The sequence below is a fragment of the Oncorhynchus kisutch genome, linkage group LG10 (assembly GCF_002021735.2).
Source record: "Oncorhynchus kisutch isolate 150728-3 linkage group LG10, Okis_V2, whole genome shotgun sequence".
In the NCBI taxonomy this organism is placed as follows: Eukaryota; Metazoa; Chordata; class Actinopteri; order Salmoniformes; family Salmonidae; genus Oncorhynchus; species Oncorhynchus kisutch.
Window position 1 is genome coordinate 33,169,846 of NC_034183.2, and position 26,249 is coordinate 33,196,094.

The following is a 26,249-nucleotide window of genomic DNA, read 5'->3' on the forward strand; positions in this document are numbered from 1 at the left end:
TGAATAATTTTGCACGCCCAATTTTTCCGTTTTTGTTTGTTAAAAAAGTTTGAAACATCCAATAAATGTCGTTCCACTTCATGATTGTGTCCCACTTGTTGTTGATTCTTCACAAAAAAATACAATTTTATATCTTTATGTTTGAAGCCTGAAATGTGGCAAAAGGTCGCAAAGTTCAAGGGGGCCGAATACTTTCGCAAGGCACTGTATATTTTTTATGAAATGATAGATCTTTTTTTATTGATGTCTCGATTTTTTTCTCCCCAATTTCATGGTGTTCAATTGATAGTTACAGTCTTGTCCCATGGCTGCAACTCCCATACCGACTCGGGAGAGGCGAAGGTCGAGAGCCGTGCGTCCTCTGAAACACGACCCAGCCAAGCCACACTGCTTCTTGACACAATGCCGGCCTAAGCCGTATGCCAACCACACCAATGTGTCAGAGGAAACACCATACACATTTCGACCGTGTCAGCATGCAGGCGCCCGGCCAGTCACATGAGTCACTATAGCACGATGGGACAAGGAAATCTCGGACGGCCAAACCCTCCCCTAACCTGGACGACGCTGGGCCAATTGTGCGCCACCTCATGGGTCCCCCAGTCACGGCCATCTGGGACACAGCCCGGGATCGAACCAAGGTCTGTAGTGACACCTCAAGCACCGTAGACCGCTTTGCCACTTGGGAGACCACCGCAAATTAATTTTTTTTAAATATAATTTTTTTGTGTTTAAACAAAAAAAAAGTACCCCCTTTTCTCCCCAATTGTTAGTAGTTACTATCTTTTCTCATCGCTATAACTCCTGTACGAGCTCGGGAGAGACGAAGGTCGAAAGCCATGTGTCCTCCGAAACACATCCCAACCAAGCCGCACTGCTTCTAAAGACAGCGCGCATCCAACCCGGAAGCCAGTCGCACCAATGTGTCGGAGGAAACACTGTGCACCTGGCGACCTGGTTAGCGTGCACTTTGTCCGGCCCGCTACAGGAGTCGCTAGTGCACGATGAGACAAGGATATCCCTACTGGCCAAACCCTCCCTAACCCGGACGACGCTAGGCCAATTGTGCGTCGCCCCATGGACCTCCCGGTCGCGGCCGGCTGCGACAGAGCCTGGGCGCGAACCCAGAGTCTCTGGTGGCACAGCTAGCACTGCGATGGCTAATTGATTTTAACAAACAATTGGTCTCCCCCAATTGAATTTCAAAATCCCGATGTGGCCCTCGAACCAAAAAGTCGGCCCACCCCTGCCCTAGACCCACTTCCATTTGTTTACCGCCCCAATAGGTCCACAGACGATGCAATCGCCATCACACTGCCCACTACTCTATCCCATCTGGACAAGAGGAATACCTATGTAAGAATGCTGTTCATTGTCTAGAGCTCAGCATTCAACACCATAGTACCCTCCAAGCTCATCAGTAAGCTTGAGGCCCTGAGTCTCAACCCTGCCCTGTGCAATTGGGTCCTGGACTTCCTGACGGGTGGTGAAGATAGGAAATAACACCTCCACTTCGCTGATCCCCCACAAGGGTGCGTGCTCAACACATCACCGGGGGCAAACTACCTGCCCTCCAGGACACCTACTCCACCCGATGTCACAGGAAGGCCATAAAGATCATCAAGGACAACAACCACCCGAGCCACTGCCTGTTCACCCCGCTACCATCCAGAAGGCGAGGTCAGTACGGGTGCATCAAAGCTGGGACCGAGAGACTGAAAACAGCTTCTATATCAAGGCCATCAGACTGTTAAACAGCCATCACTAACACAGAGAAGCTGCTGCCTACATACAGGCTTGAAATCATTGGCAACTTTAATAAATGGACCACTAGTCACTTTAATAATGCCATTTTAATAACGTTTACATATCTTGCATAAATCATCTCATATGTATATACTGTATTTTATACCATCTATTGCATCTTGCCTATGCCACTCCATGATTGCACAATCATATATGTATATGTATATGTATATATTCTTATTCAATTCCTTTACTTAGATTTGTATGTATTAGGTAGTTGTTGTTGAATTGTTAGATTACATGTTAGATATTGCTGCACTGTTGGAACTAGAAGCACAAGCATTTCGCTACACTCGAAATAACATCTGCTAACCATGTGCATGTGACCAATAAAATGTAATGTCTACATTGATGCTAATTAGCATTTTAGAATCTGAAAGGGAAGAGAAAGGGGGATACCTAGTCAGTTGTACAACTGAATGCCTTCAACTGAAATGTGTCTTCCACATTTAACCCAACCCCTCTGAATCAGAGAGGTGCGGGGGGCTGCCATAAATGACATCCATGTGTTCGGCTCCCAGGGAACAGTGGGTTAACTGCCTTGCTCAGGGGCAGAATGACAGATTTTTACCTTTCCAGCTTGGGTATTTGATCCAGCAACCTTCCAGTTACTGCTGCCCCAGGTAGCCTAGTGTAAATACAGCCGAATATATTGATAAATGTCACCTTGTTCGAGAGAGATTTATATGGTTATCACGAAACGCAGCCCTTATTTTGAAGTGTTCTGAAATCCCCTATGGGAAAAATGAGTGATGTCAAAACAATTGGAACCATTTCTGTTTGACCGCAAGGATTTATGGGTATTATGACACCTCCACTGTGGAGCTCTGTTAGATGGGACTTGGTGAAAACCGCCAAATTAAAATAAATGTTCTATCACATTAATCATATTATTTTTGGGATGTTCAACTGATTCTGAGTTCAGAAATATAAAGTTAATATGTGAAAACTATTTCTAGATGAGTACATTTTCCAAACTCTCATTTGTTTAAATAATTTGCGCTACTTGCACTTTGAACTCCACAAGTCCACAAAGTAGGGGGAGGTTCTAAGGGTTATACTAGATGGTGAGAGACAGAATTGCCAATTAAAACCAGTGGTTGTTTCATCCACTCCTGCCATAGACTCCCAGTCAAGTCCAGTTCTGAGGCATTGTGAAACCAGACGGTTTGACAGAGAGGCAGCGGTAGTGCTCATATGTGTACTGATTCTCCACCCTTTTCCAAATTGTGTATTTAACCACTCTCCGTACTGGATTTACAATGACGAAAACTTGTTTCCAACCAATGCTTTCAAATACATGACCGGGAGTGTTCTAGTGCACACTTTGGGAGAAGGGTGGAAAGTCGGGATGTACAGTACCTATATTTTCGCCTCATTAGGAGTCCTTAGTGTGCGATATTTTCTTCCACAACAAGGTCTTCAGGTTGTTCAGTATAAGCGAGTGTTCCATCTCCATTTGCTCCGCCGAGCCCTTCAACGCTATACAAGCATACAGCTGTTTCTCCAGCTCATCCTGAATGTCAGACGGCGCCCCACGCAGGAGATATTCCTTCAGCGAGCTGCACGCCTTGGCCAGGTTGGGCCGTGTCACCTCTGGCGTACACCGGTGCTTGGTGAGGTCACAGGAAGTGTGACAGTCGGTCCCGTACAGACAGTCCTCGTCCATGTTGCACCGCCGCTCCCTCATGGCTTCCTGGAAAGTGGCCTCGGGGACGATGTGACGAGCGTCCATCACCTTCAGGTCGTGGCGGTCGTTGTAGCCAAAGTCGGCTGCATTCACGTCACACATGAGGAAGGAGCCAAAGGTGCCGTGGAAGACGTCCTCTACAAGCTCCAAGAGGCCAATGGAGATCTTGGCCTTGCGGGGCCAGGAGGGCGTGAACCACTGGTCCATGCTGCGTCGTAACCCTGCGGGTATCCACAGCTCCACTACCCATGGCAGGCTGATGCCGTACAGGGGAGCGTAGGGCACCTTCTCCATCACATACAGGTACAGAGAAAGAAGGGTAGAGAGGGAGCGAGAGAGACGGGGGTTAAGAAGGAGGGTGAGGAGAAGAAGGAGGGCGAGAGCTGTAATGACTTTCATCACATAAATAAGCTCATGATTGGAATCCATTTGTTAGTGTTCATTTTTGTGTTGTGTGAGAACATTTTTATCCCAAAAACGTTATTAGAATCCATAAATGGGTGTTCCTATTGGATTACCTTCTCCATCATGTACAGGTCCCCACAGAAGCCCAGGAGCCTGGGGGCATGCTCCCTGTCCTGCAGGACCACCGCTAGAAGGAACTCATTGAGCTGGAGCAGGGCCCACATGGAACGGGCCTCGGGTAGGGAGATGAGGCCGTCTTTGTTGTAGTCGGCCACGAAAAGAACCAGGCTCACCAGGTCTTGAAGGTTGGCCTGTTCACCCACCTTGGTCTGGAGAGGAAGAGGAATAAGGGTAAGCGATACCTTCATAACAGAACTGCATTAATGAACACACTAGACACTTAAGTCATAACACACGTACAAAGGTTGCAATAAGTTACATGAATGTGAATACTGTGACGTAACTATGGCTATGGCTATGAATCCCTGATTATGAAGGCAGTATGTATGAATTATGAATGTGTTATGAAGTCCCTATGTTACTAGCCTTCAAATAAGTGTTGCCGACATGAAACCATTTATAAAGTGGAAAAGCAGGAAGGCTAATGAATCACACTGGGATGAGATGACAGTGCTCTGACCTTGAGGTGGCTGAGGACTATCGCTTTGAACTTCTCCACAGAGGTTCCCTTGGTGGGCTTGTTGAAGCGCAAAGCCTCCTTCCTGTGCTCCATCTCAGCTCCCGGGTCATAACGAGGAACCTCCTCCATCTGGCACTTAACCACCCCCTCCAGGTCCCCCCAGCCACCAGAGTACACCTGAGAGACACGCACACAGAGCCACAACACGCTGGTGTTTGTTATCAGACACAGAGTCACTCTGGGTGGATAGCAAGGAAGATGCAGAACTTCTCATGGAGCACTGTGTTAGTGCTGGTTTTCTTTAAATTATAGTAATGGGAGATTACACGCACCTGCGTGCTAAAATAAGCTTGATTGCAATGAAAATCCCACAAGCATAAATCAGTGATTTAGCTGATCTTACTTTGATGGCAGACAGCTACAACTCTCATTGTCTAGATTCTTTATTCCCGCCCCCAATTAAATAACAACCTATCAGGAGCATCTGAAACCGTAAGGCTGATGAATATAAAATACTTATTATAAGAATATAGGAGTTGTAGGCCTATACTTCATTCAAACCTATCATCTTAAATTGCAAAATAGTATGTGTGCCATTTTAAATAACTTTATCAGACTACATTTTAATTTGATAAAAGTTATAGATTTTATAACCCATCACGACTGACTTGATTTCGTTACACAAATATGGACAGTGCAGGGATATTTCCGACCCATGGTCTTGATAAGAAATAACAATATTTTTGAAAGACAAATCGTAATGAATGGATTACATATATTGGAAACATAAAATGTGTAGGATTGTCACAGTAAGGGCTTCCCGAGTGGCGCAGCAGTGTAAGGCACTGCTGTGGCAAGATAAACAAGGAAATCCTTTATTTCAATTGTAATTAATGATTGTTAAATTGTTTAAAAAATGTCCCACAATTCAATCATGATTTACTTCGATATATCCAATTTGTAGCCTACAGTTAAGGAATATTTGAAGAAATGGCCATATTTTATTAAGACAAGTAAAATCATTAATAGATTTCATAAATTGGAAATGAAAGATGTATCCTGCACCATGATTTTTCCATCCATAAAATGTGTAGGGGAGGCTATATTGCCATAGTAGATTTGCCATGGTAAACAAGGAAATGAAATACTTTTTCAGTTGTACGGAATGATTATCAAATAGATAAATCAACTTTAGGATTAAATTGTTACGATGATAATACCCACCAGAGGGCGAAATCATCTTGAAAATGTTTTGGTTGCATTCAGGACTAAACACATAGCTAAATAGAGGACTGATTTTTGTTATCTGTGGCATTTGTCACACCCTGATCTGTTTCACCTGTCTTTGTGCTTGTCTCCACCCCCCTCCAGGTGTCGCCCATCTTCCCCAGGGTATTTAGAGTTGTGTTCTCCGCTTGTCTGTTTCCAGTTCGTCTTGTCAAGCCTACCAGCGGTTTCCCCCATTCTCCTGTTTTTCTCTAGTTGCAGTTTTGACCATTCTGCCTGCCCTGACCCTGATCCTGTCTGCCGTTCTGTACCTTGTGACACCGCCTTGGATTACTGAACTCTGCCTAGCCTAAGCCTGCCTAACGTTCTGTATCTTTTGGACTCTGTTCTGGATTACTGACCTGTGCCTGCCCTTGACCTGTCGTTTGCCTGAACCCCTGTTATTGTAATAAACTTTTGTTACCTCGAAACTGTCTGCCTCTGGGTCTTCTCCTGAGCCGTGGTACCATTTTAGCGTCTGTGACAGCATGGGTACTGCCAGAGGCATTCTTCATTTTGAAGTAGTCAATTTTTTTCCTAAACGATTGGCTCATCCCTCCTGCTGTACCGGTTGGACATAACTCCAACACGGTCACCAGGGGGGGGGATCAGCCAATGAAGTTGGAAGTCCCACCCAGTTGACTACATTAAAATGGTGGATCCCCTCAATGGCGCTGCCCATGCTAATATGACCTTTAGGCCACTAGAGGCCTCTATCATTCTCTATGGGACTTAAAGATAACACTGACATCCGCGTTGTGGAGCGGTAAATCGGTGGCCAATGATGTTTGCAATTGAGATCAGCTGTGTGGGTGATTTTTAACCTCTACGGGATCGGTGTCTCTATACCGGGATGGTTGTTGCTAACGTGCACTAATGTGAATAGAATGATGTTGTTCCAGCCAACTTTCCAGGACACAGACATGTATTATATGGCCAGAAAGCTTAAATTTGTGTTCATCTAACTGAAGGGTCTAAGTAGCTATTACAGTGAAAATTACAATGCTATTGTTTGAGAGTGCACAACAACAAACTTTTATCACGGCAACTGGTTTGATACATTCACCTCTGAAGGTAAATAATGTACTTACATTCAGTAATCTTGCTCTGATTTGTCATCCTGAGGGTCCCAGAGATAAAATGTAGCATAGTTTCGTTAGATTTTAATAATCAAATGGAGGTTCAAACAGTTTGAACCACTGCTGTGTCTGGCCCCATTCCCACGGTCATCTAGATGTATGAAGGTTACTGTCTTTTCTGTAGGGAAGCTAATTATCCATAATTTATGACATTCCTGGGAGTTTGTAAACGTACTTTTTTATTACCATATAATTGTTGTATGTTCTCTATAGTTATGTACTTGAAAATGCATCAATTGACCAATTTGGCACATTTGGGCAGACATCATACAACATTTTGCACAGTAACGCAATGCTTCATTGGATCAGTGTGAAATGTTGCACATACACTGCTGCAATCTTGTGGCCAAACTCTAAATTGCGCCCAAACTCCAATGTGATTTAATGGCTTTTCTCTTGTATTTCAAAGAGAATAAAAAAATAAATGAAAACAAATGTTGTTTGTTTGGATTATCTTTTACCAGATCTAATGTCTTATTCTCCTACATTAATTTCACATTTCCACAAACTTCAAAGTGTTTCCTTTCAAATGGTATCAATAATATGTATATCCTTGCTTCAGGTCCTGAGCTACAGGCAGTTAGATTTGGGTATGTCATTTTAGGTGAAAATTAAATTTAAAAAAGGGTCTGATCCTTTTTTATTTATTTTAATTTTTTATCTTTATTTAACCAGACAAGTCAGTTAAGAACAAATTCTTATTTTCAATGACGGCCTAGGAACAGGGGCAGAACGACAGCTTTGTACCTTGTCAGCTCGGGGATTTGAACTTGCAACCTTCCGGTTACTAGCCCAACGCTCTGACCACTAGGCTACCCTGCCGCCCCAGGGTAGCCTAGTAGCCTTGATGAGAGATCAGCTGGCGATAATCTGCTGACCATAGATGGTTGCAATTGGCCCTGTAGTGCTAAACACTAGGGGTGAATCTTAAAGGTAATTTATTGATTCCTCTAGTCCTCTCTCCTCACCACCTCCCCAATGTCAGAAAGAAGTGAGGAGATGCATGTGGATTGGAGGAGAAGATCCTTGGATTCTCTCCTTCCCTCTCATTCGGGAAAGGAGGCGAGGAGAGAGGACGTGATGAATCACAGAAAGACATTTGAGATTTACCATAGAACTAATATCAGCTAGTGCTGGAACAGACAAAGGATCAGAGGCAGATCTGACCTGGTTGTTAGGCTTGGATGAGAGACACTTCCCCAGGTACAGCGTGTCTTTCTCACACAGGCTGGTGCAGGCCGAGCCGTCGATCACTCCTTTCCTGTACTTGTCACACTGAAATAGATAGATATGGTGTGTGTTTGAATACTGTAACTAACTAATAGACACACAGAAAGTGTTTGTTTTGTATAGTAACTCGTAGGATGGTTTCAACACAATATAGAGTTGACAATGGAATATTGTATTTGAAGGATGAGTCTTTTTTTAACCAGTAGGTGGCTCTATCAATTTACTAATTTCATATAAGGAAACTTACTATGGCATTCTTGCATGCTTGTCCACGGCACAGCTCTGAGTAGGATGAGTACTCCACATACACCACCCAGCTACCCACAAACACTGCCAGCCACGAGAAGAACATATACTTCATGTGCAGGTAAGAGAATCGGGCCTGGGGGAAAGGGGGGGGGGGGGAGAAAGAGAAAGGAGAGAGAAGGGGGAAAGAGAGTTGTGATGACCTTCATCACATAATAATAAGATCATGATCTGAATACATTCCTATTTGAAGTTCGGGTGGTTATCTTATGATAATACAACTGAACATGACCCAGATACAGTAAAACTGAAGACACACGTTAACAGCATCTAGATCAAGGGTGCTCACACTTTTGGGCTCGGTGGGACAAAATATAATCTGAGTGATGGCCTTCGTACTGAACAAATAGACATGATTTATTTAGAAATATAAAAGGTAAACAATAGGCGCTGTTGAAACAATAGCTTTTTTTCAAAGTAATCATAAAATTACACTTCAAACATTAATAAAATCACAGCCATATATATATATAACTTGACACCGAGCAACACATTCTGATTACCTGTATTAAAATATGTATTACATTTTACCATTCTAGTATAGAACCTGCAACCAATCTTCTATGTTCATAAGGCTAATAAGGACTGTTAAGGACTGTTTAATGGTCACCAGTACCTTGCCATGAACCATAGCCAGTGTTACCAGACGGCTACCACCCGGTACTCTACCCTGCACCCTAGAGACTGTTTCCCTATGTACAGTTGAAGTCGGAAGTTTACATACACTTAGGTTGGAGTCATTACAACTCGTTATTCAACCACTCCACTAATTTCTTGTTAACAAACTACAGTTTTGGCAAGTCATTCAGGACATCTACTTTCTGCATGACACAAGTAATTTTGCCAACAATTGTTTACAGACAAATTATTTCATTTATAATTCACTGTATCACAATTCCAGTGGGTCAGAAGTTTACATACACTAAGTTGACTGTGCCTTTAAACAGCTTGGAAAATTCCAGAAAATTATGTCATGGCTTTAGAAGCTTCTGATATGCTAATTGACATCATTTGAGTCAACTGGAGGTGTACCTGTGGATGTATTTCGAGGCCTACCTTCAAACTCAGGGCCTCTTTGCTTGACATCATGGGAAAATCAGAAGAAATCAGTCAAGACCTCAGAAAAAAATTGTAGACCTTCACAAGGCTAGATCATCATTGGGAGCAATTTCCAAATGCCTGAAGATACCATGTTTATCTGTACAAACAATAGCAGGCAAGTATAAACACCATGGGACCACGCAGTTGCCATACCGTTCAGGAAGGAGACGCGTTCTGTCTCCTAGAGATGAACATACTTTGGTGAGAAAAGTGCAAATCAATCCCAGAACAACAGCAAATAACCTTGTAAAGATGCTGGAGGAAACAGGTACAAAAGTATCTATATCCACATTAAAACGAGTCCTATATCGACATAACCTGAAAGGCCGCTCAGCAAGGAAGAAGCCACGGTTCCAAAACCGCTATAAAAATGCCAGACTACAAACAAAAATAGAACTGTTTGGAGGAAAAAGGGGGAGGCTTGCAAGTCAAAGAACACCATCCCAACCGTGAAGCATGGGGATGGCAGCATCATGTTGTGGGGGTGCTTTGCTGCAGGAGGGACAGGTGCACTTCACAAAATAGCATCATGAGGCATGTGGATATATTGAAGCAACATCTCAAGACATCAGTCAGGAAGTTAAAGCTTGGCCGCAAATGGGTCGTCCAAATGGTCAATGACCACAAGCATACTTCCAAAGTTGTGGCAAAATGGCGGAGGGAAGGTGTGTTTTTTGAGAGAGATGGAAGGAGATGGACCAAACTCATCAACCTGCATACTTTAGGGTTCTTATCTTTGCTGGTGTTTTCAGATCCAATGGGGAATCCACAGAATCCCTGTGGGATGCAGAAACTGGAAGATAACTTTTCAGTGCAACAATGTATCTGGAGAACTTCCACATTATTTTCAGGATTATCTGCTTCTGTAACCGAGACACCAGACAAGCTCGGCGGCAGAAAGACAAGCTAGCTGCAATCAGGTTGGTGGACCACCTTCCCCTGTATTACAACCCTGGGCCCAATGTTACTGTTGATGAGTAGCTTATGCCATTTAGGGGCCTCTGCCCCTTCAGGCAGCATATACTGTCTAAACCCGCAAAATACAGAATCAAGATCTGGACTGCCTGTGATGCTGTTTCACAATATGTGTGGATCTTGCAAGTGTATACGGGGAAGCCAGATGGAGGAGCCCCTGAGAAGAACCAAGGGATGCGGGTTGTCCGGTACGTGACACAGGGACTCCGTGGCCACAACATCACATGCGATAACTTTTTAAATTCGCACAAGCTGGGACAGGAGCTCCTCAAGAGGAAGCTGACGATGGTAGGAACAGTACAAAAAAACAAGCCAGAGCTCCCACCTCAGCTGTTGAATACACAGAACAGGCCTATCAATAAATCTAAGTTTGTGTTCACGGCCGACACATCTCTAGTACCAGAAAAAAATGTGGTACTCATGAGTATGCTGCATAGGGATGGAAGAATCTGTGGCCAGGAACATCAAAACCAGAAATCACAATGGATTACAATGCCACAAAAAGAGCGATGGACAATTTAGACAAGATAGTGACTGGCTACAGCTGCAAAATAAGAACCCTACGCTGGCCACTTGTGATACTCTTCAACATCTTGGACATCTCGGCATACAACGCGTTTGTCATCTGGATGGCGTTGAACCCAGATTAAAACAGAAGAAAGCTTCAGAGGAGACGGCTCTTTCTTGAGGAGCTGGGCAAGGCATTGGTAAGGCCTCAATTCCAGAGGAGGCAACATATCCCAAGGACCCCAGCTTCTGCAGCCATCGTGAGGAGGATTCAGGAGGAGAATGCTGGTTCCCCATCAGAATCAACAATTACAGTACCGGAAGTTGTATGTGTGTGTGTCTGATTCTCCTACCCTGGCCTGCTGTAACTATATATATATATATATATATATATATATATATATATATATATATATATATATATATATATATATATATTACTGTATATGAATGAGTGAGATGTACGGAAATTGTATGTACATTTTTATCTCTGTATTGTTTTAAAAACCCAATAATGTTGTGGGTCCATCAGACCCGCGAACATTGGGTGAATAACAAAAACATGAACACCACATAAGGGTTAATCCATTCTAAGACTGCATGATGCGACTCTAATGAGGATTTGAAAAAAGTTCCATGAAAGGCATGAGCCCTGCTTTCTTTTTATGCAGGCTGCACACTTCATCAGTCTCTCATTCTCAATTTGACAAAAATGCCTCGAATTTCCAGGCGGCATCCCCCTTGTGTGGCCATAATGCCCCCTAAAAAATCCAGTGGTGGAAAAAGTACTGTCAGACTTAACTGTTGTACTTAAGTCAAAGTAAAAAAATACCTTAATAGAAAATGACTCAAGTAAAAGTAAAAGTCACCCAGTAAAATTATACTTGAGTAAAAGTCAAAGTATTTGGTTAAAAATATACTTAAGTATAAATCATTTCAAAGTAAAATGTATGGAGTAAAATGTAGTAAAGTAAAAATAGTAAAGTAAAGTACAGATACCCCAAAACCTACTTAAGTAGTACTTTAAAGTATTTTACACCACTGAAAAAAATCCATGCCAGTGGCCATTGTGCTGTGGTGGAAATTCAACACCAGGGACACCTAAAGTCAATCTTAAAATGATTCCCTATTTATTATCAGCAAGTTGGAGAGGTTACAACAAACTCTGCACACCATACAGGTCCATCAGAAAAACTCTACTGGTGCGGTCCCTGCAGTTGTCTTCTATACGGCTATACACAGACAAGTTATATTTGCATAATTTAACACAATTAATTCATCATTACCAGTGGCTCGCACATGTGACTGACCAATACCTCACAAGGCCTTCTCTCTCTCCAAGTTGAGACCTTGAAACTGAGGTACCTCGGTTGTTCCCATAGCAATATTCTGGGCTTACTGCCAAGTTGAGGATCAGTGATTGTTAGGATTCCTCCATACACAATCAGTCAGTCACCTGTATGAACCTATCTAATTAGTTATTAGAAAGTTGCATTGATTTGATACATAAACATAAAAATAGCATTGATTTGATACATGATCATACAATTTCCCTCACAGTGCCCTTGGGCTGAATATAATAATTATAATTATCTTCTCCCTGCTGCCAATCGCCTTGCTCTAAAGCACCTCTCACTCACATGGCTCTCTCAGATATCTCAATTCTTATTAGCTAATGCCGGTCACATGATTGGGTCCTTCTCACAGGCATCTCAGCTCCAAAGTAGGCTACACACGAAGACAGAAACATCGGCTTCTTATCGAATTCCGTGGCTCATATTGAAGATGTTGGAACTGTCCACATTTACTTTTCGTCAGCCAACAAGATGAGTATGCCTAATAAACAGCAAAAACACTAGCTTTTGTCAATATACTGTCCCCCATAGTACAAAACCGGACCTATTCTGTGCAAGAAAGAAATAGTCCCCCAAGAAACACCAAAGAGACCGATGCAACAAAACAGAACGTTCAGCTTAAATATGTTGATAAACTATTAGGCTATTTCTCTACATTATGAGCACAGCAATGAGCACACGGCAGTAGGCTATAAGTGAATGTTCCAAAATGCAATCAATTAGATGGAAAACACCATTCTCCAAAGTGACCGCAAATGTGATTATGCATGTAATGCTTTATTATAAAGGACTAGGTTACATGAGGTGTGTGACTGTACAAAAAAAGATATTATAATAACACAAGCGCTGTTTCTTGCCTTACTGCACATGCAGGAAATCATTCACAAGTGATAATGTCATTCATTAATACTAATATTGCCACCCATCAGACTATTCTTAATTTAATCTTATATTTAACACACACTAAATAATATATGTGTGAAATGAGTTTTGATTTAGAATGGACCATTAGCATACACCTGTCTCGGAACAGGGGCAGCCGGGGAAAAAAGACATGTCATCTATGCACTTAAATAGCGAATGGAGGATGCTTTTCCCGTGGTTCATTTTCATGCCAGCCAGATAGGCTATACTTCTGTTGTAAAGCAAAGCAGTGTGCTTAATAGTGGGAAAGTTGAGGAATAAATATAGTAGGCCTAGCTGATGGGATCTTCCTCTCTTTAATAGACGCCATCACGCAATTGCATAGCCTATAGAAATGTTGCGGAACATGAGAAAAACTAGCAAAAAAACTTTAGCTTACATGGGCAAGTTGATAAGGATATTTCAGACAAGTTATAAATAGCTTTTGAACAATTGCACATTGTGGATTCTACTATTACAACTGTTAGACAAAGCTAAATAATGTATAGAATTGCAAGAAAAGGAGCTTTAAAACCTCAATCCAATATTTCTAATTTCTTAATTCCTTTTTTGGATTTGCATGTATTGTTAGGTATTACTGCATTGTTGGAGCTAGGAACACAGGCATTTTGCTGCATTTGCGATAACATCTGCAAAATATGTGTAGGCGGCCAATAAAATTGATTTGATTTGATTTTTTATAACTTGATATGTCCCGGGCCGCCTTGTCACGGCTGGCTGAAGGATTGCACCAAGGTGCAGCATGGTAAGCGTACATTTTCTCTTTATTAAAAATGTCTTTATTAAAAATGATGCCGACAAAACAAAGAACAAAACCAAACCGTGAAGCTTTGGGCTATGTGCCCTGAACAAAGTCAAAGTTAACTTACCACAAAACAGGTGGGGGAAAAGGGTACCTAAGTATGGTTCTCAATCAGAGACAACGATAGACAGCTGTCCCTGATTGAGCACCATACCAGGCCAGGACATAGAAATACAAAACATAGAAAAAAGGACATAGAATGCCCACCCTAGTCACACCCTGGCCTAACCAAAATAGAATAAAAAGCCTCTCTATGGCCAGGGCGTGACACGCCTCAATAGCGTTGTGCAGTTTAAATGCAAAATTCCTGCAGTTCTACACATTTTGCCATGGCTTATGTATGCCATGTTCATATGATATCTGAGTGAGGGTGACTAATAAAATAAACGTACCTAGCAATCAATAAAATGTTAGCTTACATGGGCTAATTGATTGACTGTCAGTGACTGAGATAACAATTGGAAAACTGTTTCGAAAACAAATTTCGAAATTGCATGTTGTGTATTCTATTATGCCAGGGATCATCAACTAGATTCAGCCGCGGGCCGATTTGTTCTTGAGCAGATGGTTGAGGGGCCGGAACACAATTACAAATAATTTGTAGACTGCAAATTGACCGCAAGAAACCAAAACAAATACAGTATAATGTTTGACTAAAACATAAGAATTTAAAACCTTGCTTACATTTGCATACTATCACATCTCTCTTATGTGTGGGAATACTTGGGAACATATATGTTAAATTAAATCTCTTGGAGCTGATTTCCTGGTGTTTTTACAGTCTTTAATGATGTCCTACAATGGTAAAAAATGTATATACAATTTATTTATTTATTTTTTACCCCTTTTTCTCACCAATTTTTCATGGAATCCAATTGTTTTAGTAGCTACTATCTTGTCTTACCGCTACAACTCCCGTACGGGCTCGGGAGAGACGAAGGTTGAAAGTCATGCGTCCTCCAATACACAACCCAACCAAGCCGCACTGCTTCTTAACACAACGCGCATCCAACCCGGAAGCCAGCCGCACCAATGTGTCGGAGGAAACACCGTGCACCTGGCAACCTTGGTTAGCGTGCACTGCGCCCGGCCTGCCACAGGAGTCACTGGTGCGCGATAAGACAAGGATATCCCTACCGGCCAAGCCCTCCCTAACCTGGACGACGCTGGGCCAATTGTGCGTCACCCCACGGAGGCCTATTGTCACAACTTCTACCGAAGGTAACTCCTCTCCCTGTTTGGGCGGCGCTCGGCGTCGCCGGTTTACTAGCCGCTACCGATCCCTTTTTCTTTTTCTGGTTGTTTTGTCTGTGTTCCTTTTCACACCTGGTTTCAATTGCTTTGATTTCTGTGTGTATATAGGGCACCTGTTACCTGCTGTAATTCGTGCAGGATTAAGTTTGTGAGTATTAGCGTTCAGTATTCTATGCGGTTTATTGTTTTCGCATTGACGTATGTGTATGTAGTGTCGGAACTGTGGTTGTTCCTCCGTGTACTGACACCAGTTTGTTTTCCTTCGAGCGCGTTGTTTGGACATTCATCTGGGCCAATTTTGTATTGGTGGACTATGTGTACAGATCTCTACATTAAACACGCTTCTCAAAGAAAATCCCTGCTCTCCTGCGCCTGACTCCTACACCTCTCACCGAGACGCACTTTATCACACCTATACAATTTATTTTAGCTCAGAATACTCGGGGGCCCAAATAAAACCACCCGCGGGCCAAATTCCAAATTCGGCCCATGGAATGCCAGTTGGGGAACCGTGTACTATGCAGTCTCTCAACAGTAAGTTGAGACCCAACTTCTTAAAAACTAAAAATATATTTTTTTTGGGGGGGGGGGCTGGGAATTTTGAGCCCAGTTTAGTCGGCCCTGATCTAGATCATCTTTGAACATGCACAGACGAGTAAATATTATAAAATGCCGAAACTGTTGGATATTTAGGCTAAGTATTGCCCCACCTTTATGTTGCAATAAGGATAAATCATATTACCAAGGAAGTACGAATGTGAAGTTGAGAAATATGGCACAAATCTTTACAGAAGACATGACTAGAAATAGTCTTTTGTGAATACTTAATATCAGTAGCATTTTGGAATGTTGAAAGCAAGAGAATCACTGAGCACTACAGGGATTTCCAGTCACTTTAATGAGCAGGCTGGTCTAGTACCAGTAGTCTAGTTATCCAATGAATTAATGAATGGATATAAATAGCTCCATCACTGGGGGGGGGGGCATCATGAAATATGCAAGTTTAAGCATGATAACAATTATGCAAAATAGATGAGGCGAGAGACAGATAACACACACGTCGTTTGGTCAGGCTGTGAAACGTGAGATTCATAGAAAAAGAAAATGATTCAAAACAACACTTCATAAATTTGAGTCAGTTTGCTAAATGCATTTGGGGAAATAAATATAGAATGTTGATCTTCCTAGAAAATCCAACCTTTCGACATGTTCCTCAGGAACTAACAGCAAACAGACATCCTAGACCTGTTTACTGTATTATTCATATCCAGAAGAGCTGGGTGTTCTTGTAAAAAGTATCAAATGTATGTGAAAGGAGTGATAACTCCTTTTATTGAGGGAGAGCAATACAGCCCTGTTTACTGACAAAGGCTGTGTCCCAAACAATGGCAGTGCGTGGATAAAATCCCTGGGGAAGCGCAGACAGAAAAAAATGCCATATTACAACCTATGTTTTTGTGATAATTGTGTTGTATGAGTTATAACCTGTTAGTTCATATGCCTTGCGACATTGTTGTATAGGCCTAAGGCCGAGACAATAAGAAGATAAAGGTGTGGTTGAATTATTCTGCCACTGTGTTTCATCACAAAACCGGAGAGCAACATCTGTCCGGTGAACTACACAAAGCATATTGCATGTAACAAACAGTTACATGACCTGCAGCATGGTCAAGCGAGTTAATGTTTCTGACATTTTCGCACTACCAAACAACTAATGATTTAAAACCACAGAGTTACCGCAAGTCGCAAAGAAAACAGGAGCTGCTTCCACTATTCCAGCACCATTTCAACTTCAACATTTTATCATCAAATCACCAATGATAAAAGATACCAAGAACAATTTAGTCCAATCAAAGTAAGCTAAATATGATATGGCTGTCCATGGTTCTGATTTTAGTGTGTTTGTGCGTGTGTGTTTGTGCAAGTAGAAAAAACATGTTCACTCACCCTAATTGTAGAGAAACGCCAATGCCATCCTCTCTTTCATGTTGACGAAACACTCTACCACTCTGTCATACAGTACACACTTAAATGATTTGTTGTTTTAGGCTACTGGCGAAAATGCTTGCTCGCTAGCCTAACTTCCTTTTATGGGCATCTTTAGTAAGGATCGGACCCTTTTTTCCAATTTTTGCCTAAAATGACATACCCAAATCTAACTGCCTGTAGCTCAAGACACAGCAGGGGTTCAAACTGTAAAACCCAGCTCCTACTGAATATAAAAATGTATTTGATCAAACAAAACTACGCTACATTTGATCTCTGGGACCCTTAGGATGACAAATCAGAGCAAGATTACTGAATGTAAGTACATTATTTACCTTCAGAGATGAATGTATCAAACCAGCTGGAGTGATAAGTTGTTGTTGTTGCACTCTCCTCAAACAATAGCATTGTATTTTTTCACTGCAATAGCTACTGTAAATTGGACAGTGCAGTTAGATTAACAATAATTTAAGCTTTCTGCCCATATAAGACACGTCTATGTCCTGAAAAGTTGTCTGTTACTTACAATGTCATTCTAGTCACATAAGCGCAAGTTAGCAACAACCATCCAGGTATAGGGACACTGAGGTTAATCATTAGCCTTCTATATTTAGCTACATATTGAACTTCCATCCTCTCAGGCCAGGGGAACAATGTATGAATTTATGGTTGGATAAAATCGTTGGCCATTACAGAGAATTATGTAGCCTAAAACCACAAGTCCAAATGCCTATCTCCATCCCATGGCTAATTTAGGAAAGGGACAGTTTTAGCTAGCTAGCTAGCCACCGGAAGAAAACAACTCAATGAGACACACAACAAGTTTCTGTCAATGACGTATGCTCTCGATGTGATCGGGAGGAAGTCAAATCCAAACTGGCTTCCCTTGACACTTTTTTTAAGTACACCAGGACCATTCACAGTTGAGCTCAACACTGTTTGGCTTCCCCTGTATTCAATGCTACAGGCAGCAACAATGTCATACTCTTTTGGACCAGACAGCATCAGATAGATGGCCTATACATACAGAGAGAAAGGGGCGCTGTTTCGCTCACTTGGATGCTTTTTTCAGTGAGATACATTCAGCTTTTTGCGAATTGAAGGGAAATTATGAAACACAGAGAGACAAAAGATGAATTATTTGAAGTGTTTTTTTTCTTGGTATATTTTGTTGGGGAAGCCTGGCATCCCTTGGCTTCCATGAATACAGGCCAAAATGGCACCCTATTCCCCATATAGTGCACATATTTTGACCAGAGCCCAGTGAACTACTTTTGACCAGGGCCCATAGGGCTATATAGGGAATAAGTGCACATATAGGGAATAGGTTGTCATTTGGGATGTAGCCAGTGACAGACCAGGGAGGGAGGAGACTCAGAGGACTTCTTCCATGTTCCCAGTCTCTGTTGGTCTTGCATCTCTGTTTGTTTTAGTCAAGCTACCATCTGTGAGCACAGACCAGGTGACTCATTCTTCCCAGATGACTTTACCATTGTGACAGAGAGAACAATAAATCACTGGACAGAGGTGAAGAGGGCCATAGAATGAGGGGAGAGATAGATTATCTATGTATTCTGTATGAGCCAGCATTGAATCAATTATATCATTTCATTTGACCCCATATCTATGGAACAATCATCTCTGTCTTTTGCACATCCTCAGAGTGTTCTACCCATATAATTTGGAATTGGAATACTTACTTTAGTAATCAACAACCCAATGGCTCTCCGTGGTAACACATGGTTAGGTACAGAGAGACAGTTACAGTACTGTACAATCTACACTGAGTGTAAAAAACATTAGGAACACCTTCCAAATATTTAGTTGAACCCCCTTTGTCCTCAAATCGTTAGGGCATGGACTCTACAAGGTGTTGCAAGCGTTCCACAGGGATGCTGGCCCATGTATGCTGAGCACTGGCCCATGCTTTCCACAGTTGTGTCAAGTTGGCTGGATTTCTTTTGGGTGGTAGACCATTCTTGATACACACAGGAAACTGTTGAGCGTGGAAAAACCCAGTAGCGTTGCATTTCTTGACACACTCAAACCTGGCACCTACTACCATACCCCATTCAAAGTCACTTACATCTTTGGTCTTGCCCATTCACCCTCTGAATGGCACACACACACAATCAATGTCTAAATTACAAGCATTTCGCTACACTCACCAAAACATCTGCTAACCATGTGTATGTGACCAATACATTGATTTAAATGGAATTTACTTCAAGCTTAAAAATCCTTCTGTAACCTGTCTCTTCCCCGTAATCTACACCAATTGAAGTGGATTTAACAAGTGACATCAATAAGGGATCATAGCTTTCACCTGGATTCACCTGGTCAGTCTGTCTTGGAAAGAGCAGGCGTTCCTAATGTTTGTACACTCAGTGTGTATCTTTCTGACACACTAAATTGTTATTGCCTTTTTTTAACACTTCCTTCCTGATTAATAATGATTATACATGGTCTCTATAAATGGTCTCAGTAGATCGATAATGGCATTATTGAAGCAACATCTCAAGACATAAGTCAGGAAGTTAAAGCTTGGTCGCAAATGGGTCTTTCAAATGGACAATGACCCCAAGCATACTTCCAAAGTTAACAAAGTCAAATTATTGGAGTGGGCATCACAAAGCCCTGACCTGAATCCTATAGAAGATTTGGGTTCAGAACTGAAAAAGCGTGTGCGAGCAATGAGGCCTACAAACCTGACTCAGTTACACCAGCTCTGGCAGGAGGAATGGGCCAAAATTCACCCAACTTATTGAGGGAGGCTTGTGGAAGGCCACCCGAAACGTTTGACCCAAGTTAAACAATTTAAAGGCAATCCTACCAAATACTAATTGAGTGCATGTACATTTCTGACCCACTGGGAATGTGATGAAAAAAATAAAAGCTGAAATAAATCCTTCTCTCTAATGTTATTCTGATATTTCACATTCTTAAAATAAAGTAGTGATCCTAACTGAACTAAGACAATACATTTTTACTAGGATTACATTTCAGGAATTGTGAAAAACTGAGTTGAATTGTATTTGACTAAGGTGTATGTAAACTTCCGACTTCAACTGTATGTGGTTGGCCTTTAAAACTCACTGTTTTGAGGGCTATCATTTCAACTCTGTGATGATGCATTTCTCTCTCCTATACAGGATCCCATAGGCTGCTAGTGGGGAAAGAGCAAGAGTGCATCCCAAATGGCTCTCCATTCCCTTGTATCGTGCATTAACTGTCCCTGGTCAAAATAAATACACTTTATAGGGAGTAGGGTGCCTTTTGGAACGCTGTTTGTCCTCTAAATACTGACTTTCATGCATTACATTGGGCCTTGGGGTTTATCAAATCAAATGTTATTGGTCACATACACATATTTAGCAGATGTTATTGCGGGTGTAATAAGCTAAATGCTTGTGTTCCCAGCTCCAACAGTGCAGTAATATCTAACAAAACACAACAATACACACAAATCTAAAAGTAAAATAATGGAATAAAGAAATATATAAATATTAGGACGAGCAATGTCGGAGTGGCATTGACTAAAATACAGTAGAATAGAACAGTATATACAGTACCAGTCAAAGGTTTGGACACACCTACTGATTCAAGGGTTTTTCTTTCATTTTACAATTTTCTACATTGTAGAATAATAGCAAAGACATCAAAACTGTGAAATAACCCATATGGAATCATGTAGTAACCAATAAAGTGTTAAACAAATCAAAAAATATTTTAGATTTTAGATTCTTTGCCTTGATGACAGCTTTGCACACTCTTGGCATTCTCTCAACCAGCTGGCATGCATTTCAATTAACAGGTGTGCCTTGTTAAAAGTTCATTTGTGGAATTTCTTTACTTCTTAATGCATTTGAGCCAATCAGTTGTGTTGTGACAAGGTAGGGGTGGTATACAGAAGATAGCCCTATTTGGTAAAACCCTTGAAGGTCAGTCAATACGGAAAATGTGCAGTCACAAAAACCATCAAGCGCTATGATGAAACTGGCTCTCATGAGGACCACCACAGGAAAGGAAGGCCCAGAGTTACCTCTGCTCCAGAGGATAAGTTCATTAGAGTTACCAGCCTCTGAAATTGCAGCGGAGTTCAAGTAACAGACACATCTCAACATCAACTGTTCAGAGGAGACTTTGTGAATCAGGCCTTCATGGTCAATTGAGGCAAAGAAACCACTATTAAAGGACAGCAAAAAGACGAAGAGACTTGCTTGGGCCAAAAAACACGAGCAATGGACATTAGATTGGTGGAAATCTTCCTTTAGTCTGATGATTCAAAATTTGAGATTTTTGTTCCAACCACCGTGTCTTTGTGAGACGCAGAGTAGGTGAACGAATGATCTCCGCATGTGTGGTTCCCACCGTGAAGCATGGGGGAGGAGGTGTGATGTGTGGGGGTGCTTTGCTGGTGACACTGTCTGTGATTTACTTAGAATTCAAGGCACACTTAACCAGCATGGCTACCACAGCATTCTGCAGCGATACACCATCCCATCTGGTTTGGGCTTATTGGGACTATCATTGGTTTTTCAACAGGACAATGACCCAATACACCTCTTGGATGTGTAAGGGCTATTTGACCAAGAAGGAGAGTGATGGAGTGTGGCATCAGATGACCTGGCCTCCACAATCACCCGACCTCAACCCAATTGAGATGGTTTGGGACGAGTTGGGCCATAGAGTGAAGAAAAAGCACCCAAAAAGTGCTCAGCATATGTGGGAACTCCTTAAAGACTGTTGGAAAAGCATTTCAGGTAAAGCTGGTTGAGAGAATGCCAAGAGTGGGCTAAGCTGTCATCAAGGCAAAGGGTGGCTACTTTGAAGAATCTAAAATATATTTTGATTTGTTTAACACTTAAAAAAATTAAGAAAAAGAAAAACCCTTGACTTGTACTGGATGGACTCTCTCTCGTCAAAGCACTGCACTATATAGGGGATACGGTTCCATTTGGGAATCACACAGTCTCTGTGTGCACGGTGCAGGCTCTGGGAGATGTAACACTCTCTCTGTCGGTGCTGTGTGAAGGAGCTATGCATTGCCTGGGTGATCTGACTCATCCCAGTCCGAGTCAGACAGCAGGCAATAAGAAAGACCCCATCACCCCCTCCTGGATGCAGACACACCCCCATCCCCAAACTGACTCAACACTGCGACAGCTTTTGGGCCAGTTGTTCACTTTTCACTTACATACTGCGTAGTTGGTTCAACAGGCCATGAACATGGAATATGTACGTTACAGTCTTCTCACATACAGTACATGCATGCTATAATACACATACTAGCTCTCTCTTCATCTCTCACGCAGGCACACAGGCACGCAAACACTCACAAGCATGCATGCACAGAATAGCAAAATAGTTGTCATAACAGCAAAATGTTGCATCTTAAGTAATATTGATTTCTTTAGGCTCCCACCAAGTCCACCTGGAAAAGCTTAGACCCCAGACATTGTATTGGTTCGTGAACAAATGCTGATAGAGTCATGCACTGCAGAGAATGGAAAGAAGAGCAGATTGAGAAATGGGAGCACGCAGGTGTTCCCCTGAGGAGAGAGAGCAGTGGAAAGATTAGACGTGACAGACAGCTCTTCCTTAAACCTCCCCCACATCTCTTTGAGTTCAACTGCAATTGAAGAACTGACTAATATGTTGGTAACCCAAATTCTTCCAAAAACAGGCAATTTAGCATTTTGAACAATTTTCTCTGTCTTGTGTACGTGTGTTTTAGTTAGTACTGTTAAACTGTGCCAACATCAAATGTCATGATCATAACCCGCTCTAATGTTTGTTGTCTTGTGCCTTCGTCTATGTCCTATTTATATACCCATCCATATAACCTTTAAACTTTCATACTGACACAGTTCCTCAATCATATTCATGTAGGCTCGGGCCACAAGGGTATATCAGACCTGGTTCTCTCTTACTCCATACGGATAAAACTGGTGGGTGGGCAATGGGCATCTGTTGTTTTAATTCCTAATAGCCGTACAAAAATAGAGCAGTGCCTGATCACACATTCACACTGTGCCAGATAGGTGACAAATCACAGGAGACATGCAGCCAGGGCTACGTGTTCGGTGATATCCACTTCGCCATTTGGAACGCAGCCTATGCGTCATTCCCAGAGTCTAACTCTGAGCGTCAAGGACTCAAGGAGCATTGGATATCAGATTTGGATGACTGAGCACAGTAAACTGGAGCCAGCATGGCAGGATTACCCCTGTCTCCTGGCAGACAGACAGGCTCCATGGAGCAGTTTTCGGAATACTTGGCTGGACCACTGAGCTATCCGCATCCTGACAACCATGGCTTTCCACAGTGTGTAGCCTATGTGGAGGTGAAAGGTACAGCAGGATGACGGTGATAACTTCAGCGGCATGCAGTGCAATGTCTGATACTATTATGAGGAGTAAGTCAGACAACAGACTCAACCATAGGCAATCATTTGAATGCTAAGGATTTGTTGAATGATTTGTAATCACTCGTGGCCGTTTACATTGGTTCCGGGTTGCCAAGATTAAATTATTTGTGACATTCTTGGAAATTCAGTAGGCTACTGGGGAGCGCATTTATTAAACGGTGAGGTGCATAGATAAACATAATTACAAGGAATCGATATATCCTAGTAAGAATACAACATGCCTGCTTGGGGTTTTATATACGTTTGTATGAAAATCGCTTTTCCTATGGAGTTACCAACCGGCGAGTGAAGCTGTTCCAGTCAATCTATGCCTTCATTAGGAAGAAGCAAAATGGCCTAGAAAACGGTCCATGAGACTGAGGTGGCAGACGCACACACGCCGCACGCAAGCACGCACACACACACAGAGAGCAAAACAAATGCAGCTCACAGTGGGACTCCTGGCTGAACAGCTCAGCAGACAGATAAGATGATAAAGCCAGGGTTTCAGGCTATGGAATAAAATACCAGGGTGCTATTTAACAGAAATACATTAATCACTGGGGGGGAAATGACTACAAACAGGAACCATATCTAAATAAACAACATAAGGCTTGGGCTCTGTAATTTGCAGAAAACACCATCTGCCTTGTAAAGGTTGGATCTCCTGCATGGTCTTGAGTAACTTGTGAGAAAAATGTGCCTAACTTTGGGGGGGGGGGGGGGGGGGGGGGGGGGGGGGTAAGGGAAATCCAAGAATATGTAAATTAGTCATGATTCTTAGTTTGCTTGATCATCTACTGAATTGGTCTAGAATTGTAAAAATGTGCAAACCATTGACCAGTTATTATAGGCCTGTAGGCCTGTAGCAAGTTGACCTAATACTCATATTGAATGTGTCCCAAATGGCACTCTATTCCCTATAATGCAATACTTTTTTCCAGAGCCCTTAGGGCTCTGGTCAAAGTAGTGCACTATAAAGGGAATGGGGTTGAGTATAACATAAAGACAGTATTTTTGATGGGAGGTAAATATGAGCGAGAGCAGCACCAGGAGCTCATACTCGGACAATGCAAATAAGAGGGTTTACAACCTAAGATAGCAAAACATATTTTTAGCTAGAAGAACCAACGATTGAATGCATTCATGGGAGAGAAAAAAAACCTTGTGTCCTGTCCTGTGTGAACACTGGATGATCAGCCCTGTTGCTACAGCAACGGTGAGTAGCCTACTGAATTTGACCAATGACTGCTGCTCTTGGGCACCACAAAGCATTAAGTGCCATATTGCAAATATGATCAATGATGATGATGATACTTAATTTAAAGGAAACATTTGTATCAGATGCAACAACCACACAAGCATTAATAATGGCAATGACAATAATATAAAGCCACAAAGTATAGTCTACCAAAATCTAAATATTGCAAATGAATGTATATTCAATTGTGTCCAAAATATAAATATAATGTTGAAAGTGCCATACTGTATCATGAATAAATCAACCTTCCAATAGTGAATAGGTGATGGTCCAACCTCGAGAAAGTATAGGAAAGATTTTCCATTGGCTTACCTGTATGTAGATAGGCTTCCTCAGCCAGACCCATGAAAACAGACCTCTTGCCATGGCAAATAATGAACATCTCACACCACTAACCTGCCGGAGGAAAAAGAAAACCCCATAAGAAGCGAACAAATATATACATATTATCGTATATTCTGCACAATTATTCTGCCTTCTGGTGTAGCAATAATTAACCACAGTGCTTAACAAATAATAGTCCGTTTTACCAAATCATGTATCATCCCCGGTCAAATAAACTAGGTCTTGGGAAGTGCGCCTCTGATGCTGCAAAACAGCATCCACGTGAACGCTATCAGCGCGCTGCAGTTGTCTTGGTACACGGTTAGACAGAGTGGGAGGGGATTGTATGGGAAAAGGGCTCATTGATAATGGTGCATACAATTGCAGTACTGTCACAAATCTTAGCAAAAGGCTGTTGTTCGGTAGACTACCCTGAAATTCAGTATTTAAATAGTGAGTCGTGGAGAACAGACAAAAGTGTTAAAGTAACACGCGCGTTCTGTTACTTTACGTCAAACAACCAGAACACAGAACCCTGCATCCCGTTCATGTTGTAAACAACACAACCACTTAGAAGTGTGAAGTGAGTAGCAGGTGAGCTTGGTCATCGACTGTTCACACGGATGTTATTTAGACTTGATTATGTCAAACTCCACAATGTCCATTGTCCAAACAGGTAAGAGCAGTACATACATCTATGAAGTAGCCAAACTAATCAACTGCCCCCTAGCAAATAATCTAAATTTACAGGATAAAAGCGTTTCTCAGCCAGTTAATCATGAATCCGCCGGCGTCTTTTTTATGGATTTTTATACAAAGAAGTGTCAGTTGTAACAAGGCAAAACGAAACAAAGTGCAGATCGTTTGCA

The 26,249-nt window shown here is 42.0% G+C and overlaps 1 protein-coding gene across 1 annotated transcript; it reads right to left on the reverse strand.

Annotated features, from left to right (window-relative positions):
• Positions 1-1,834: 1,834 nt before the first annotated feature.
• LOC109897523 (divergent protein kinase domain 1A-like) lies at positions 1,835-25,701 on the reverse strand. The gene is made up of 7 exons (XM_020492025.2): positions 25,587-25,701; positions 25,369-25,452; positions 8,424-8,558; positions 8,114-8,221; positions 4,542-4,718; positions 4,015-4,230; positions 1,835-3,781 (listed from the first exon to the last, which is right to left on the reverse strand). The coding sequence occupies exons 1-7, from the start codon at positions 25,599-25,601 to the stop codon at positions 3,185-3,187; spliced, it is 1,332 nt and encodes a 443-aa protein (XP_020347614.2). The 5' UTR covers positions 25,602-25,701; the 3' UTR covers positions 1,835-3,184.
• Positions 25,702-26,249: the final 548 nt, after the last annotated feature.